The sequence below is a fragment of the Lepisma saccharinum genome, chromosome 1 (assembly GCF_977018435.1).
Source record: "Lepisma saccharinum chromosome 1, izLepSacc3.1, whole genome shotgun sequence".
Lineage (NCBI taxonomy): Eukaryota > Metazoa > Arthropoda > Insecta > Zygentoma > Lepismatidae > Lepisma > Lepisma saccharinum.
This window is the reverse complement of record NC_139229.1, coordinates 51,220,975-51,240,191: the sequence shown is the minus strand read 5'-3', so window position 1 is coordinate 51,240,191 and position 19,217 is coordinate 51,220,975. Positions and strand designations below refer to the sequence as shown.

The following is a 19,217-nucleotide window of genomic DNA, read 5'->3' as shown; positions in this document are numbered from 1 at the left end:
ATTTAAACACATTTTTTTATGTAATATTTCCGGAGAACATGTGCCCCCTCAATCAGACATTTGTTTGTGATTTAATTAAATGTTTAAATGTTTGTAACAACCATAAACTAGAAGGGAAATTCTACAAACAAGCAAAACATACAGACATGAAGAATATTTGAACTTAATACAAAATTTTGTTCCAGGCCACTGGAGGAACATGTTTCAAAATGGGAATTTGAGCTGGAAGCAATGGACAAGGAGGGGGATTCAGTTTCTGACGATCTGGAAATTGTGGTTCAGAATTACAAATTCAGGCGAATCGTGAATTTTGAATTCTCCCTGCAGTTGAAGATAGAAAAGAAGTATGATTTTCCTTCAGTAGTGGATTGGCAACTGAGGCTTTTGGATGGATTGACAAGACTTTACAATGATTCATCTCCGAAGCATATCACAGTACGAGGTGTCTCTCATAATGCTGATCCTGTGGTATTCACATGGACCAATGACAGCCTGCCAAAGACGCATTGTCCTGAAAGTGACATTAACAAGCTTTACCAGGTAAATTTTGTCTCAAATTTGATGTCGGTTTCTTTCTACAGTAAATTACAACATATAATATGTTCGGGATTTGTAACCACACATGTCCTACATTTTGAGCATCACATAATTTGCATCCAGTTAGTAAAACAGATAAACACAGCGAACTTGGATATCTCTTGAGTATTTTTTGTACTCTGCATATAGCAACATGGAAAGTTTGCTGAGCAGCAGGAGGTTAAGCATTTCTCACAAAGAAAATGTTGAGTGGGAGTTTCATTAATGTCAGCACAATAAACTGATGAGAAATAATTTTCTTCTAGATTCATTAAAATTTGTTGAGTACAATTTCAAAGATTTGAACTATTTACCCAAGAGTTTGAAAATTATATTATGAAGAAGACTGAAATTAAATTATTAAATAAATAAAAAGTTCCTCAGAGAAGCATACAGAGGCTGATATGCTTCTATATAGACGACTTTGAAGTGTTCACGCACCCTATAACAGACCACCTTTCCACCACCAGTTGTGTTTAATGTGACGACCATCACTCTTGATGATTGCCCGACAGTCCAGTTTCTGCTGGAGAAGACCTCGTTGCAGGTGTACAAGGGGTATATTATTCCACTCTTGTTGGGCTGCTTTCCAGAGGCCAGAAATCGTATGCACCTTATGAGAAGAAAGGCAATGTTTCTGAAGCCCAAATGCACATTAGTCCATGGGGCTGGCATCGGGACTCTTCATGTGGATGTTGATAGAAGGGAATAGCATGCATCCTGGTAATTGCTTTCATCCGTCACAGTTGGTATCCACGCCATACATTGTGGGGATTTTGTTATTGTAAATATCAGTCAAAACATGATACACAGCATTGATTTTAACATAATTGACAATGTGAGGTAGCTTCAATTTTCTCCTGTAACAAAAGCCAGCCACAATCATGAAACTGCATGGATAACTTTCAGTGCAATGACAAACTAAATTGCTTCATCCTTTTGCATTGACACATCCGTACGTAATTGCTCGAACCTTTTCACAATCGGTCAGATATATCCACGCCTCGTCTACGTCAGTGCATGACATGGTGGATGGTTGGTGGGGACACATGGAACTGGCTGGGCATAGCATGCTGTGTCAGTGGATTCTCCGACACCGTCAATGTCTTAATGCCACACAACACCGGTGGTGTCAGCTTCACTGGGGTCCGTTTCAGATGTGCCTTCATCGATGAAACACAGTCCTGGGCCGGTCGGTCTGCATATAGTCTCACTATGGCATTCACTGTGGAGCGTCCAACAACAAATCCGTGTTTGTGACACTGTTTAACTATGGTGGAACAACTGAAGTGTGCATCGGAACATGCTACAATGTAGCTTCCCAGAAGAGATTCACTTTCAGCGCCATTACACTTCGGCCAGCACGAATACTTTACTAGCAGACACAACACAACTACTGCCTCAGTGGTGAAACTTTCATGTGTCTGCGCTGCGCCTGCTCCATACCGTACCCTTCCAATCTCGTCTATATGGAAGCGTATCAGCCTCTGTACTTGAAAAATCATGTAGCACTGTTATTGAAGTTTGAGAATTTTGCATTCAAAAAATTCATTTAAGGATTATTATTTTTTAATTTAAAAAGTATCAATTTTACATTATTTGCTAACATTTCCTAGTAATAACTACATAGACTATATCATTTACTGTCAGTGATTGTGCCCTACATTTTGGGACTGTGCCCTTTTCTTTGCTTGTTGTGATCTGGTATCCCTACTCATTCAATAATCCTCAGTTGTAATATGTTACCTCTGAAAAACTTTACACTTTGTATGCTGGTAGTGTTAGATCTCTCTGAAAAATTGCCAGATTTTTTATTATTATTATTAGCAATTTCTTCCCCTTTCACTGTGTATACACTACTGTCAGCATTGCTTCCACTCTTCAAAGCACATGTGAAGTGAATATTCTATAAACTTAGTTAAGTGGGATTCTCAAGTCTGAAGTTTTATGTGCCTCCACGTGGTATCGAATTTGGAACCTCATGATTACAAGGGGACAACATTACTATTACACCATTGATAGGCCTCAAATCTTAGTTATTACTAGGGCCCAGGACTTTATGTTATAACATATTTTTTATTTGGCATCAGATCGTGTACTGGGGTGAGATCTTTACATATCTGATGAAAATCAGCCGAAATAGACCAACTTGATAAAGCATATTTTGACATATTTGACCAATTTCGCATTTTTACAACATATTTCTTCATTTTTCTCGTAATAAGACATATTTCTGTATAATTTCGTAATTGTCTTTCATATACTCTGTTATATTATAATTTTTCTTCCTATATTTAGCGCACCTGATAGTTCATATTATCGATGCCAGGATAAGGAAATTATGAATGAAGAATTTAAAAGCAGATGCAGTCCTTTCTTACCAACTAAAAATAGAACAATAATACCCCCCGTTTTTTATCCTGCCGACATTTAATAGTCATGCAAACATTATTGATGGAAAATGTTCTCTCATTGTTGTGCGGGATTCTGGCTTCATTTAATACTCCACCCCCATCCTAGTCGATATTCCCTGGAAGATACTGAATCCCGTATTATGAGAAATTCGAAAGTACTGTTGTGCTTTTTTTTTTTTTTTTTTCTTTTTTTTTTTTTACTGGGAATATTTGTACCTGTTTCTGACATATTTTCCAGTTTTTATGACATAATTACATATATATTTTACAGTTTTATAGGACATAAAGTTCCGGGCCCTAGTTATTACACAAAATAAAATGAGCTTTCCATCAAGGGGTCCTGGGTTCGATACCTGGTGGAGGCACATTGCACAGTGTTTTGGATCCCATTGTAAACTGTAGGCCCAGTTCTGATTAGCCTTTCTGTGCTAAAAGTGGACTTACAACAAACAAAAAAATCTTAAAGAAGTTCTTTCTGATAAGTACATTCATAAATTTTACTTGTTTGAAATGCAAGGAATTAAAAACTACTATAGCTCTTTTCAGTTCTTACGTCGTGCGCTCTAGAAGCTGGCAGGGGAAGTGGGGAGAGGGGAACATGCCGCTGACCAACCAGAGAACAGACCACCTAGTGGTGGAGCCGAGAGTTATGCAGTTGCGGGAGGAAGCTGCAGCGCTAACTTCGTTCTGCACGTTGCTGTGTTGCCAATTCACCGCATTGCCAATGGTGTTTTGCCCCAGTGTTGATTCCTGTTTATTATGAGCGGAATGTAGGAATAACATACGTGGGAGTAATTGTTGTCATGTCGTGTATTACCTAACTGCATTGTTTCTTCGATAAACGTGTATGTGGCATGTGATGTGACGTGTATTTGTACTCTCGTTGTTCCATAGGGAGCTTTGTGCTTATTAACGCAGTAAGTATCGTACGATGGCGAACAGGAAAGAGGTAGTTTGTAGCCAAGGCAGGAAAATAATCAGTAGGTAAAAAGGTAAAAAAAAAAGAAAGTGCTCCCCTGTGCATAGCACCATGCCATGAAGGCGTGTTGGGGTGTGGGGGTAACGCACCACACTTTCTTGATCCGGTCGTGAGTGGGGGTGATGTGATCAGCGTCATGCCCGTGACCGCCTTTGCCCCCCAGGGTTTCCCCCAGGTACCCATGTTTTTCGAAGCTGGGTGGGCACCGGGGCCGCTTCCATCGTTAGAAGGGTTCCCAGATTTGAACCGGCCAGGGATTGAACCCGGGACCTTTAGCATGGTAGTCAGATGCGTTACCGACTGAGCCACCGTGGCCACCACCTACCCTAATCAGTAGGGTTCATGGATATTTTCAAAAGGAAGCAGAAAACAGTGGTCCCTTGGTAAGTGTGCACAAAGTGTGCAACAGAGAGTGTTGGAAGCTTGTGTAGTGAGTACGCGAACTGTGCAGCGTATTGTTAGGGAAGGCAAAGACAGTCTTGAGGCGTCTGGTTCCACGTCATTTGAATCACCGCGCAAAGGAATCAAAAGGAACAGTATCACAAAGGCAATCGACGGTTGCGATGAAGATATAATAATAAGAATTTTCCTCGTATTATGTAAAGGGTGAATATCCAACACTGAACAAGTTTTCGTTGATTTGCATACACAAATAAGCTTTCAGTGGGGAGTTTCGTCGTTGTGGAGGATACTGAAGTATATGGGGTTCAAGTACAAAAAGAGCAATGACAGTAGACGATTTCTGATGGAGACAGCCGATATAGTTACAGCCAGAGTAATGTTTTTGCGGAAAATGCATCTTCTAAAAGATAAGGAACCTTTGCCCTATATATGTATTTCATTTAGATGAAACGTACATACATAAGAATTTTGCTCCAACGAAAATCTGGCAAAATAAAGAGGGTACAGGGGGTTTAAAAGTGCCCGTGGGGTAAAGGTGGGCGCATTATTGTTTGTCACGTAGGTTCCAGTCACACTGGTTTTCTACAGGAATGTAAATTAGTTTTCAGTGGTTTTTGCAGTTTTTAGATACGCTTGACGAAAGGAACATCAAAGACGCAGTGATTGTAATGGACAATGCTATCTACCATTCGGTACAGTTGGAAAGAATTCCTACAACGTATACACTTGATATCATACACTTATCGGTATTCTACTGACCACAAGATGGGGATAATACGCATTCTCAGGCCATACGTGAACAATGGGACATCTGTATTTCATGGTTCTTTCAATTTCAACTCACCTTTCCCGCTACTCTGGCAACGCTGCAGTCTCTCTCTCTAACCAGCCTGTCTCGTTGCGCTGGATAGGTCATTTCCCCGCTCTCCACTTCCTCTGCCAGCTTCTAGGCACGCCATAACAACTGAAAAGAGCTATAGTTTCTCAGGTTTCATGGTGTCTTGACAGTACAGAACTAGTACAAAGTATGTAATTAAAATGAATTTTTGATAGAGGACTCCAAATAATGCTTGGGTTGTTCAAAAATGATTGGCACTACAATTTTATCTTCACACTAAAAATGTATTTTAAACAAAGTGAGTACATGTTATATTAGAGGTATCCGCCACCAATGTCCATGTATCTTTGCCATCATTCTGGTGATTTTCGTGTTGCCACAGCAAACCATCAATGGGGGGTATCCTGACACCACTTCTGGACAGCCGACTGAACCTTGTCATTGGAAGTGAACTTCTCACCACACACCGCCTCTTTTAGTGCATCATATTGCAGCAGAGCATGGTTGCTAGGTGCAAAATGTGGCGAATATGGAGCATGAGACAGCATGGTGTACCATAGAACATCCAGGGTTGCATTGGTGTGGCTGCTGAATGTGCTTGCACATGAAGTCAACATCCAACAAAACACAATTCTCTGACTTGGTGCTGCATTCTCACATATGGCTGCTAACCTCGTGTGGATGTCCCAATCAGCTAGTCCTTACCTCCAAAGGATCCATGCTGTCCATCATTGCTTGTGATTATATATGCTTCCATATTTTCTCGGTTTGTCCAGAATCGCACCTGCATGAATAACACAGTACAGCACTGCAATGCAACTGGTGGCAATACGTGGCACTATAGCCTCATTCAGACACACACCAGGCACGCATTTCAAACTGCTACGTTTCCAAAATTAATTAAGGGGGGTGAGGTACCAATCATTTTTGAACAACCTAAATATATTAGAAGAATCACATGAGAGATAATCAAAATATAAAAATGGCTGTTATTTAATTATGAAATTCACCTTTGTCACACAATTTTCTTGTAAAATTAAATAAAGATATGCATTTTGCATAATTTACAAGATTTGTACTAATGCAGCATTTTTGCAGATCCTACAAGAATCATCAGTATTAGTTCAGTTCTGGTTTAATCTCTAGCTTTTTTTTTCTTTTTTGTTTGTCATGTTATATTGAATCAGTACATTCATGGTTTCCATATCAGTAAATTTTGTAGGAAATCTCTAACAAAATTATATATTGGTGGATTCCTAGTATTTAGTCTTAGCATAGTTCTCTCCATATCTTTCTTCTAAAGGTGTAAATTTTGTCTTTCTTCCAAAGTTACTTGTGATCAATGATAACGGAGACCCATCCCCATCTTTGAAAGACGTGATGGCTCCTGAATTTAGGATAAAGAAAGTTGTGAAGAATTACTTTGGTTCCTGTGAACCTCAGAGACCAGAACAACCATTCCTTCCAACTGTTAAATCTGAAAATTTCTCTCCATCTCTAAGAAATCCCATCGATCGAATTGACTCAACAGTTGGGGAACTACTTGTGTTCAGAGTGCCAGAGGTAAGGATAGTTTCATATATATGTAATATGTTTGGGGAAAAGGGAGACAGATTAATCCATACCCTATTGGCAGTAGCTCATGGATGCATGCCAGTCAGTTGATTGGTAAAATTACCGATTCGAATATCTATTGACTCTAATTTATTTCAAAATTCTGCTATTTTGATACTATTTTTTATGAAAATAAACATATAATTCGTGTATCTTACTGTTGTAAAGTACCATATTTCTTGGAATCCAAGATGCCATAATACATAGTGCTGGTACTTTATTACAACAATATCCATTTACATGATTGTTACATTTACCATGCACAGTACTACCTAGCATTTACATTTACAATTTAAACAACAACAACACGTTACAGTATTCATGATATATGCAGTAAAAGTGGTTTAAGTATTACCTATGTGAAGTTTCGTGTTTCTGCATTTGCAAAACAGCCCAGCCCCCCAGCAATGCCACCTGAGGATGGAAAGCACAAAGCACAGAAGACGACACAAGCCAGGAAAGGCACACCAGCACTGCGAAATGGTAAAAAATGCAACTACCTGATATTGCAATGAAAGTTGGAGTGGACTTACCTCCGTTCATGCGAAGTCGGGTGTCAACAGAACAAGTGTTGCAAATGGCCACCATTGACATCCGGATAGCATTGGACGTGGCGTTCCATGTTGTGGAAAGTCCATCTCAGTACGTCAGGTGTCACTGCTTGAATGGCTGCACTGATGTTTGCTTTCAAGGCCTCTATGGTTCGTGGTTTGTTGGCGTAAACCTGCAACTTCAAATGTCCCCACAAAAAAAAAAAAATCTGGGGCATGAGATCGGGCGAGTGCAGTGGCCAAAGTCCCCTGGAAATTACGCGGACGCTGAAAAAAGCCCGGATTTCGGCCAGCCGAGGCGAATCTGCAAGGTCAAACAGGAGTTAGACTGGCGCGACACAACAGCGGCAAACGGGGAAAGCTAATAAACGGGTGCGACCGATCGGCGCCGTTGCTACTCCAGGTCGCGCGATGTTTTGCTGCCTGGATGCCAATGGTGGCCATTTCCAGCACTTCTTATGATGTTACCCGACTTCGCATGAACGAAGGTAAGTCCACTCCAAATTTCGTTGCAATAGCTTTACTAGTGTCAGAGTTATGACCAAAATACAGGGTTCAGCCCCGAGTGAAACACCCGTTATTTGGGTGCGTTAGCACTTAGGCCATTTTGCACCCTTCAATGTACCAGGTGGTGCAAAAGTCAGTTTACCCATACACAAATTCAAGTTTATACACAAAATTCAAAGTGTCCTCCATTGTTTGCAATACATTGTGTGCAACAATCAACAACAGAATTGCAAATACGATGTATCATTGTTGATGACATGAAACGCATTGATAATTGAGTCTTTCAGTGCATCCAAATTTGCCGGTGATGATGAGTATATCATATCCTTAACAATTCCCCACAATGCAAAATCACATGGCGTCAAATCACAAGTATGTGCAGGCCAATCAATGGTACCACGGCGTCCACTCTTCAAATGTGTCATCTAACAACAAACAACCGCACTACAACAAACCAGAGACTCAACTGTCGACAAAAGAATAACGAGTGTACTGTTGCCAGTGTCACACGACAATGTTACTAACCATATACTTAAAAATTATTACTTAGCACAAGAAGCGCATACACTATCGTAATACAATTATCAATGTGCTTTTTGGGTAAAGTGACTTTTGCGCCACCATGTATATGGGGAAATATCCCCTTATCTAAAGTTCTTAGTTAAAAATTGAAAACATGAGGTGTAAAAAGCCCCTTGGAAAAATCAAAAGTGCAAGGTCGTAAAGGGACCTGCACAATCCAAATGCTTGAATCCCAAGATGCCATCGAATACAGGGTGCACATACATTTTCAACATCCACAAACAGCAAAAAAGGTGCATCTTAGATTAGAAGAAATATGCAAAGTGTCTAAATATATTTCTTATTCAATGGCAAAACCCATTCCATTCACCTGGTTGCATACGTTAATGAAAACGTTTAATGTTCTGCAAGGAACATTCCCAGCTAGCCATATATTGAATTGGTAGGATGTTTATTATTGCTGGTGTCAGTAGTTCATTGATTGAAAAAAATTGAGAAAGCAAAAGGGGCCAGAAATCATGAATGTATTTCCTATCCCACATGTTTTCCAGCCATCTTGATAACATCCACATGGTGCTTGTTAGGGGTTAATAAAGGAGACAAATCTTTGAATCCTTATACAAACTAGTTGCAAATTTTGAAAACCGTTTACTTCACCAGAGGTAATAATTTTGAAAGTACCATGTACGTAAAATAAAACAAAGTATGCACTTATAGTCATTTTCTTACATTTTTGTCAAAATTTACAAGGATATAATTTGTTTTGAGATACAGTAAAACCTCGTTAATCCAGACCTCGATAAGCCGGACTTAGCTTAATCCGGACAGGCAAAAGCAAAAAAAGAAGAAGAAACAGAATGCAAGGTTTTAAATGTGGCTAGAAGTCAACAAGAGAACTTTACAAAGAAAAGGCAGTCGACCACTGGTGAAATTCTGTTTCCTGCAGACTTTGTACTGTACTGTATAGTTTAATTAGGCCTATGCCCTTTAAATTCACCTTAATAAACGTGTTTTAAATACAGAGAAACTAGTACTCACTTTTATCTTTGAAGCTGTTTTTTCATTTTCGAATAATTTCAGTGGCCACTGCCACCATCCTCATTGGAACTTGCTGTACTGTTGCTTGGCGTGCGTCTTTTGTTTGTAGTTCTCTGGCTGCCGCTAGGTGCGCTGTTGTTAACTGTGCATCTCTGTCTGTGTCGTCTGTTATTTCCAGGCAATAACTGTTGTAGTAGGGGAATCCAAGTGTGGTGCACTTGCCCGCTATCGATGTTTAGTTTGTGCGGGAAGTGCATTATGGTATGCGTTTCCTTGATTAGGTGCTAGGTGCTGTTATGAATCCAACAGCACCTAGCAGATGCGAAAAAAGCCCAACCCACTACTGTTCTTGCTAAACATATCAAATACAATAGCCATAAAATTCAAACGGTTCAAGTCAAACACACTGCCCACACGCTTGTAGGCACCAAAATCAAGGAAACCCACACCATAATGCACTTACCGCACGAGCTAAACATCGATAGCAGGCAAGCGCACCACACTTGGATTCCCCTACTACAACAGTTATCGCCTGGAAATAACAGACGACACAGACAGAGACGCATAGTTAACAACAGCGCACCTAGCGTCAGCCAGAGAACTACAAACAAAAGACACATGCCAAGCAACAGTACAGCAAGTTCCAACGAGGATGGTGGCAGTGGCCACTGAAATTAATTGAACATGAAAAAACAGCTTCGGAGATAAAAGTGAGTACTACTTTCTCCGTATTTATATACTACCACATCTCTCTTTTCCCAATTATGAAAACATGTTTCGTTGCTATAAACAGAGTTTTAATGCACCTTCTACTGTTCTTTTAGTTTATTTCAGTTAATCCGGACTTTCGTTAAACCGGTCAACTTATCCACCTATTAGTCCGGATTAATGAGGTTTTACTATACACCTTTTCAATAGAAACATGCTTTTACATAGAAATCTTCAGTCTAGTCAATATTTGCATCCCATGGCATGCCTCTTATTTACATTGTGGACCAGCCAATATGCATAGTTTCTAGTGCAGTCACCTGACATTAAAGATGTAGCACAGTGCTCTCTTTTTACCTCAGCACATAAGCATATAAATATTGAGGTTGAACCTTCTTTCATGTATATCATATCCAAGAAAGAATTAATAGTTTCACAGAACAAATAGTGCTTCATTCGTTAGTTCTTACTGTGTTATTTGCTATTACAGGATAGTTGTTATGACCCAGAGGATGGTAGTGCAAGGCATCTGAAATTGACCCTGCTGACGATGAATAGAGATCCTATCAATGCTAGTAATTGGCTGCAGTTTGATGTCAAGAATCAAGAATTTTATGGAATCCCTCTGAAGAAGGATCAAGGGAGGAAAGAGTACCAGCTGGTAAGAAAATCAAACTGTATTTCAATTTTCAGTTTGGAACATGATTTGCATCAGGTTGTTCAGGAAGTCATGCAGAGCACACCAGTTTGTCGCAAATTTATAATAGTCAGAATCCTGACACTGTAAGCTACTTATCTACAGAGTCAACACCATTGTTAAGGCTCTTGTCATATTGGGACACAAGCTTTTAAAACCCTCATCAAAGACATCAGCAACATGTCATGCCATTTGGAAGCACCATCCTTACAGCTCTGGCTTGGCACCAAGTCACTTCCATCTCTTTCTACACTTGAAGTTGCTTACAGGTTGATGATGATCTACTGAAAATGAATTATAGAAGTATCCAGGGTTCCCATTGGCCTCAAAAAACATGAAAAATATCAGGAAATCAACCCCTATGAGTAGGGTCACATATTTATAGTGAATATAATCCTAAATTTGATTTAAAAAACTATTCTTATTACAAGAAAATAAACATTTCCATCCCAAGGCACATTTATATAGTTTTCAGACTATTAAGTTTATTCCTGCGTAAAGGTGTCAATATTTGCTTCTCAACCTTTTACAGCAGAATACTTCCTGGTTTTGCATAACTCAGGATAATTCAGACTTCAGGAAGCATTCATTGTGTCTGTAAATAAACTCTAAATTTCATGTTTAAGAGTTCATTTACATTTTGCATCATTTCATGACAAAACCTGGCAGGAAAATGTACCTCACAGCTTTCAAAAAGGAAAGGAAATGTCTTTGCCTACGAGTTAAAAATAGTAGTCCCCCCTGTCAAAACTTTTGTTTATTTATTTGGACAGTGTTGAATAAACATTTTCTTGAATGGCGATGCAGTTTAACACTTAAAAACTTTGATATTAATATAATAAAGCACCACACAGAATAGTCTGGAAATGTCTAAGAATTTGTATTCCTAAATGAGGGAGACTTGGTGGCTTTGCATGCAGTCAACAGGTGTGTTCGAAGAGGGCCTACAAAAGATTTATACCTAGTATGACATGCCTTAATAGTGGTGACTATATAAAGGAGGAGCTTATTTTTAGTTAACCTACCAGACTTTACTTTCTGGATATATAGCATCAGGATCGACTCAGGTTTCATTAATGTCCTTTTTTTTTATTTCAGGATTTTTACATCAAGTTAAAAACTGTAACACAGACACACACAAAAAATATAGTGACCAATGCTTAGCAGAACTTAACAATATATTTTTTTAATGAATTACATTCATTTAGTAATTTTTTCCCATGTAGGAAATTAATGTTTTAGTACATGTTATTTCTTAGGCAAATGTGCCCATAATTTTGTAAAATCAAATGTTTAAAATTTTGGTTCTAAATGAGCACCTGTGGAATTGTAGATTCTAGTTGTACACAGAAGCTGTTTAGTGAAAATGGCTCTACTAATCATATGCAGAATTGTTATCAATAGAATACAGTTATTAGGGCAGTACTTGAATGGAGAATGAGGGGAGGAATGGACTGAAATATTCAGTGGTCTGAAGTAGTGCACTACTTCTAGCGGTGCTACACTTTGAAAATTGTAGCTGTAGCGAAGCTACAAGATTCATGTAGTTGTAGCGAAGATTTCGCTACAGCTACATTTCTTCTCTGCATTTTGAGGAAAATTTTGAATGTGACCACAGCGTCAAAGAAAAATTTGACAATAATGCTTACTTTTGCAGGAGATTCATAAAGACAAAGTCTATTACATGGAAATACATATAATCTAGATTATAAATATCTTGATTTCGTAGATTATAGATATCTGCGTAATTTATTTCATTAGTATAGAATAAATCTAATATCCAGATAACTAAACTGAACTGGCATATATGAATATATTCTGGCAAACAGCTATGTTTTTCGTCACCTTGTAATCAAGGGGTCCCAGGTTCGATACCTGGTGGATGCACAAGTGGTTCGGATCCCACTTTAAACTGTAGGTCGAGTCCCGATTAGCCTTAATGTGCACAAAGTGGACTTAACACACCAAATCAATCAATCAATCCTCCTTTTTTGGAAAAATGCTTCCTCTCATAATGATCTACCAGGTGTTATTTTACAAGCATATCACTTGAGGCACGATAAGTATTCTAGCAATGCCCGACCCTGTGGCCGAGTGGTTAGCACATAGCACTGCGATGCCAAGGGTCCCGGGTTCGAATCCCAGTCGGGCTTTGTTGTTTGTGAATGTCCATTCATCAATTTCATCACTCATCCCCATCTTCGCAAATTAGCCAAGAGGCACAAAACGTGAAGTAAAATAAACTAAATCAAATGAAAATAAAAAAAATATTCTAGCAATGCTCATTGAGCACCTGGGAGCTCAACCACTATCATTTTGTCCAAATGAGTCTTCAACGCGTCCCAGACTACAGTTCCTTTTTTAGTCATACATACGCGACACAGAAACGTGTAATGAGAAATTTGATTATTAAGTAATATTTACATTTATGAAATACCAAAGTACCAGACTCCTTGGCGAAGTGGTTAGCACACAGCGCTACGATGCAAAATGCCCCTGGTTCGAATCCTGGAACTGGAAACAGTGGCGGATCCAGAAGTTACAGTTGGTAAGGGCGACAGTTGGTAGGGGCGAATTTCAGTTGGGTAACTCACCCCACAGAAAATCAATTCCAACCTACAGTTGCACTAGTCTATACAAATGAGAAGGAGTACTATAAACAGGAACAATATTGTTTTGCAAAAACAGGGATCCAGGGTTGGAATAGATTGTTGTTATATGTTGGAAGAAGCACGTTTTATATATTTATGAAATTAATGGTAATACCAAATGTGCTGCAATTTTTGTGGTATCCTTTTTTTTAAGTCTTGTGTCCTCCCTTTTTCGCAAAGCCCTATCCTCCTTTTTGAATATGTGTGTCTGGTCAACCTATGTACGAGTTATCGATTTTTCTGTAGAAACAATAATTTTCTTTAGTTAATATACAGTAGGGTGCCAAGGAAAAACGAAGTTTAAAAATTTTAAAGTCTTACCCCTCAAAAATGTTCCTTTTGGCATAGTAATTATCTACCAAAAATATTAGGACATAAAAATTATATTTACCACTTCCTCAAAGCATTTGAAATTTATTACATTAACTAATTTTAGGGAAATTTATTTACATGACAAAAACGTGTGAAAACTAGTTATTAATAGCCATGAATGTAGTATTTCTGAAGCAAAAAGTACTGTAAAGAGTCAGTAAGTGAATTACAAAACTTTTTGTAGCCATCAACTCAATGTTCAATGGAACTTGTTGCAGTTACACTTTCTACGAGTTTCGACTTCTTAGGTTCGGGAAATTCACGCCGGTGCTTTTCCACAACCTGCAGTAGAAATTGTTTCTGTTCCTCCTGATTTGTTAGTATAGGATTGAATTCCTGAATTAGTGAAATTCCACGCTCTGCAGCGTCATTCACCACCTTAAGTGATTTAACTCTGACTTGAGCAACCAAATAGCTATTAAGTGATGTCCACTTGGATGGATGCTCTCGAAGAAAGTCCTGCGATATATCAAGTGCAACAAAAATATGTCTTGTGTTCACAGTAACGAAATCAGATAATCGCTTTGAAGAAATGTCACAATTGTCAATGTCAAGGTTGATTCTCTTAGCAGGTTCGTTTTTTTCATCTCGTGAAAGAGCACTGACCATCAGAATTTTGTTCTCCACTGACACATTATCATCAAAGAATGCCAAACCTACTAGGTGTTCGCTTAAATACCAAAGTTGATGCAGGAAACTTTTCAGTGCTGCATTAGCTACAGCTTTATTTGTAATCCGGTATTCAACTAATTTTTGCAACAGTTCCAGATCTTGTTGTGGAGCAGAAGCTGCACAAGGACAAGTAAACCACACCTTCAAATATATGGACACAACGAACAGATTAAACTGCCGAAGTTGGGAAAGTTCACGGGTTGTAAGGTGAAATTGTGAGCGAAACAGGTAGATCTTTAAACAATAGATGAGTTTTGCCATCCATCTTGCACGATGGTAGGCACCTGGCGCATTAATATTAGCAGCACTAGATAGGTCGCCTAGGAAAAGAATTGCTAAATTCAACAATTCTTTGTAATCGTCTCTGGGTTGATGTATGTGCAACTGGTTTTTCAAAAAAGTCAAAATGTCATCTTTAATCGGATTCAATTTTACAGTTAGCTCTATATCACTAATACTGCTTTCATAGGCCTCTACATTGATAATGTTCCACACCGATGAAAATCTCTGAAACAGTTTTATTTGCGGACCTCCACCGGTCTCAAATAATGTTTCAAATACTCTTGCAATGATAAGTTCATGAATATGATGTCTGCATGCCAAAGATAACAATTTTTTATTCATCTTCTGCTCAAGCAATACACATGCGCCACTTTTGCTCCCTGTATTACTTGCAGTAGTATCGAATGACATACTACAAACAGAATCAGTCAAGTTCCAATCTCTTAGTGCGTTATACACTGCGAATGCCTGCGCTTCACCAGTACCATTTTGTAATGATGGGACAGCTAGCAATTTCATTAAACCACATCCAGAGACAAGCACTGCAATTCTGTCTACAGATTTAGCAGAACCCCCACACTGAGGAATTTCCAAAGAGGGTAATAGCTTGGTATCCCAGTGAACAGTCAATAGTGTGTCTGGTGAGAAAGTCTTTTTGATTTGAGTAGCAATGTTCTCTCTGTTTCGTCTTCGAAACTGTCTACAGGATTCTTTATTTAAAGTTAGTTCAGCAGGATTGTGACCTAGAGATTTTGCAGCAGCAGCCAAAATATAGGTAGCATTTCTGTCGCTTACCTTTGTACGATCCAGAGCAGCGCCCAGCTCTGGAGTAAAGAAATTAGTCACGCGTTGCTTTTTAGAATGTGAGACATCTTCAGCTGAAGCACTAAAAACTGGTACCATATCATCTGATGAACTATCGTTTTCAGTCTCACTGCTGCCACTAAGCACTTCAACGTCAGTTGTCACCAACTTCTTCTTTCTCTGCTCTTCTTTGCGCTTTCTTAAATCTTGTAAAGATTCTTGCTTACGACGCCGTTCTTCCTGTCTGGCTAACTTTACGTCAACCGGCCCCATACTTCCCCTCCTTCCTTTTTCTCGCTGTGCTTCCAAGAACATTTTGTCTTCCTTGATCTTTACGAGACTCATGGCATCAGCATGGGCAACATCAAACAAATCATCCAAAGCTTCCGTAAATGCTTCTTCTTTATGTTTCCGTGTATCACTTTTTCGACTGGCATTTTTCTGTAATGTTTGCCATTGTCCATATAAATTTTTAATTTTCACGATGATATTGTATTCTTGACGAGTAGGTATTCTCGCCTTTTCCCACAATTCTAGAAGCTCCATCGTTGTCCTCCTAGCACTTTCTTGAATGGTCTGCTTTTCATTTGTGCGAGAATGAAAGAATCTTGCTAAAATTTGTCTATTTGATGGCAATTTGCATCCTGTAATTAAATCTATAGTGCCACCAATCAACCAAATTCCACGGTCTTTTCCAATTTGTGAAGTCGTGGCAGCTATCTACCTGAAAGCAAAAACGCACCTAATTATTGCATTTATAATTTGTAACAGCGTATAAATATGTTAAAAATATAGATCCTGATTATAAATTCAAAACGTGTTCAAAAATTTTAAATATTCTCTCATTCACTAAATAAGTGATATTTTTTTAGGGTTAGTTTTCTTTCATAATTCATTTCAAAAGTAACTTATCCAAATATACATATTGCGTAGTTAATTAGTTATGATCGAACATAAAACAAAGGTAACTTTATCAATATCCTTTACAAATATTGTTTAAATAAAACAAAAAATTGTGTAAGATTTGTTCATTTCTATTGTCTTTACCTTCTAAAATGTCCTTATCTTCTAAAAAGTCTTTATACTCTTTATCTTCTAAAATGTCCTCATCTTCAAAAAAGTCTTCATACTCTTTATCTTTTAAAATGTTTATCTTCTAAAATTATCAAATCATTGGAAATAAAACCTAAAACAAAAACGTGATTGTGGACGGTAGCCATTTTGAAAGCACTGTGCTGCCATTTCACAGAAGAGAAACTTTGATAATTTATTAAAAACATAAAATTGGATATTTTAATTATTGAACTGTATCATATAGAAACTTTTGAACTATATTTAAAAAATCACAAGCAGTTCCCTCTTTTCGTCAAATTTCATTTACAGCACTTTTTCTGGTAATAATTATAAAGTTCAATGCTTTTGAGGGACCTGTAAATATTAAAAAATTTTGAAGAAGAAGGCATTTATCTTATTTTTAGGTCAAAAGGAAAAAATTTAGGGGGTAAGACTCACAAAAAATATATATTTATTTTTTACCATGCATTTCCTTGGCACCTTTCCAAATGTGTGTATTTCTTCTACTTTTACGTCGTTTTTCGGTAACTTTCGCTAATCACGACAATGAGGATGAATTATTTATTTTGTTAATCTGTTATCTCTTTCTGTCACTTTTGGCTAATTGTGAGAATGAGGAAGAATGAAGAATGATAATGAGCAGTGTGGGGAATGGAGGAGCAGAGAATCCATTCTCCCAACTAGATGTCTTTCAGAGTTTTTGTTTTGAGTCCACTTTATGCACAGATAAGCTAATTGAGACGGGATCTGAACCAATAGTACCTCCACCAGGTATCAAACTTGGTGCCCTTTGATTACAAGGTGACAAAATTTCCACTGTGTCTTTAGGGAAGCATTCCCAACAGGAAACTTGCATAAAGCATCGCTCCACCTGTTGCTCATTTAGCTATACCAAGGAAGCATGCCCCAGCTATCTGCAATGTTAGAGCATACATCTAATGAAGTATGGGAATTATGATAATAAATAGTGATCTATTTTCCAGTAAGTACAACTATCATGCTAGGAGCTTCTTTTGAATATCCATGTGGTTGTTTATTTTTTTTTTAATTCAGAAGTAGAGCAAAAGTAGCAAAGTAGGGAGTAGTGCACATGAATAGCGTAGCGAGCTACTTTTTGGTAAATGTAGCTGTAGCGAAGTTACATTTTTCGACGTGTAGCAGTAGCTGGAGTGAAACTACTTTTAAAATATAGCATTCTGATCACTGGAAATATTGACATGAAACAACTGGGTGGTTTGGGGTGAAACCTCAGAACGATAGTGCTTTCACAAATTTTACTGATCTTGAAAGCAATCTTGCAAACATCATATTATTGGGCGTTGTTGCATTGTAATCAAGGGGGTCCTGGGTTTAATACCCAGTGGAGGCACATAATGGTTTGGATCCCACTTGGAACTGTAGGTCTAGTCCCGATTAGCCTGTGCACAAATTGGAAATGGGCAAAGCAAAAACTCAAACTCATTAATGAGATGGATTTTTCTTCATCCATCACTTCCTTATTTCAAAATATGATAATGCTTGGTTGTTTCTAAGGTTGAGCTGATAACAGTGGTATCGGTATACAGAAAGGTCAGTTCAAATTTAGTCACCAATACCAGAATCTGAGAATCTTGCAAGGTTCAAAAAATACCGCTTGACACTTCTGTAGTATCTAAATATCCTTGAAATTATGCAAAATGAATAATTTTCATTATTTTGGTACCAACTTTTTGGAAGAAATGGATTTTGTGATTAAATAATCATCTTATGTGAAATAATGAATATACTAAAGCAAAACAGTAGTAGATTGATGTGGTACTAGTTCTATGAAGAAACTATACTTTACAAATTTTAAGTGCTTTAAATTGTTTCAATTTCCAAGTGTCAGCATTGGAATCAGTATTGGGTCAGAGGGATATCAGCTAACGCCAAGCTAGTTCTTTAGTTATCACTTTGAAGTAGAATTCTTCTTGCAGGAGGCTGAAATTTAGTTGTGTTATTTGTCGATCTGTCTCTTCGGTTGAGCAGGTCCAGTGTTTGTTTCCAAAAAAAAGCGTATTTTCCTTGAGCCTCTCAGACAAATGTACTTTGATCATATAGGGGTATTGGTGATTGTGGGATGGATACACTGTCTGGATCATATGATCAAGTGGTTGAGAAAGTGAAGTAGAAAGCTAAGTGCTCCTAAGTTTTAAGTGTGAGTGATATCCTCGTCATACAGACGAATAAATGTTGTTTTTTTCCTAAATATATTGGTAATTGACCTTTTTATTAAAATATGCAAAATGCAAGTTGCTGTTGGAATAAAAATTCCTGATCTGACAGTCAATATTTGTAAGACATCTAAATGACAACAGTACACTTTTTATTTTTTTTATTGATAGAGCCCAACAGGCAGAGGCCAATTATTGTGCTCTAATTACATAATTACATGATATTTGTACAATAGATTCACTTCAATGTTCCAAGAATAGTATTTTTAAAATTGTATAAACTCATTACAAAAATATTGATTGTGTTAATTACACTTGGAATTG

At 37.9% G+C, this 19,217-nt stretch overlaps 1 protein-coding gene across 2 annotated transcripts in view; it reads left to right on the top strand.

The window, feature by feature from the left end:
* The window catches only part of Dg (Dystroglycan), a 370,061-nt gene that overhangs the window by 347,001 nt on the left and 3,843 nt on the right, over positions 1-19,217 (top strand). For both annotated transcript variants that reach the window (XM_083131677.1, XM_083131685.1), the window contains 3 exons: positions 186-540; positions 6,539-6,772; positions 10,640-10,810. In XM_083131677.1, coding sequence (XP_082987803.1) covers positions 186-540; positions 6,539-6,772; positions 10,640-10,810 — 760 coding nt within the window. The remainder of the gene's footprint in view (positions 1-185; positions 541-6,538; positions 6,773-10,639; positions 10,811-19,217) is intronic.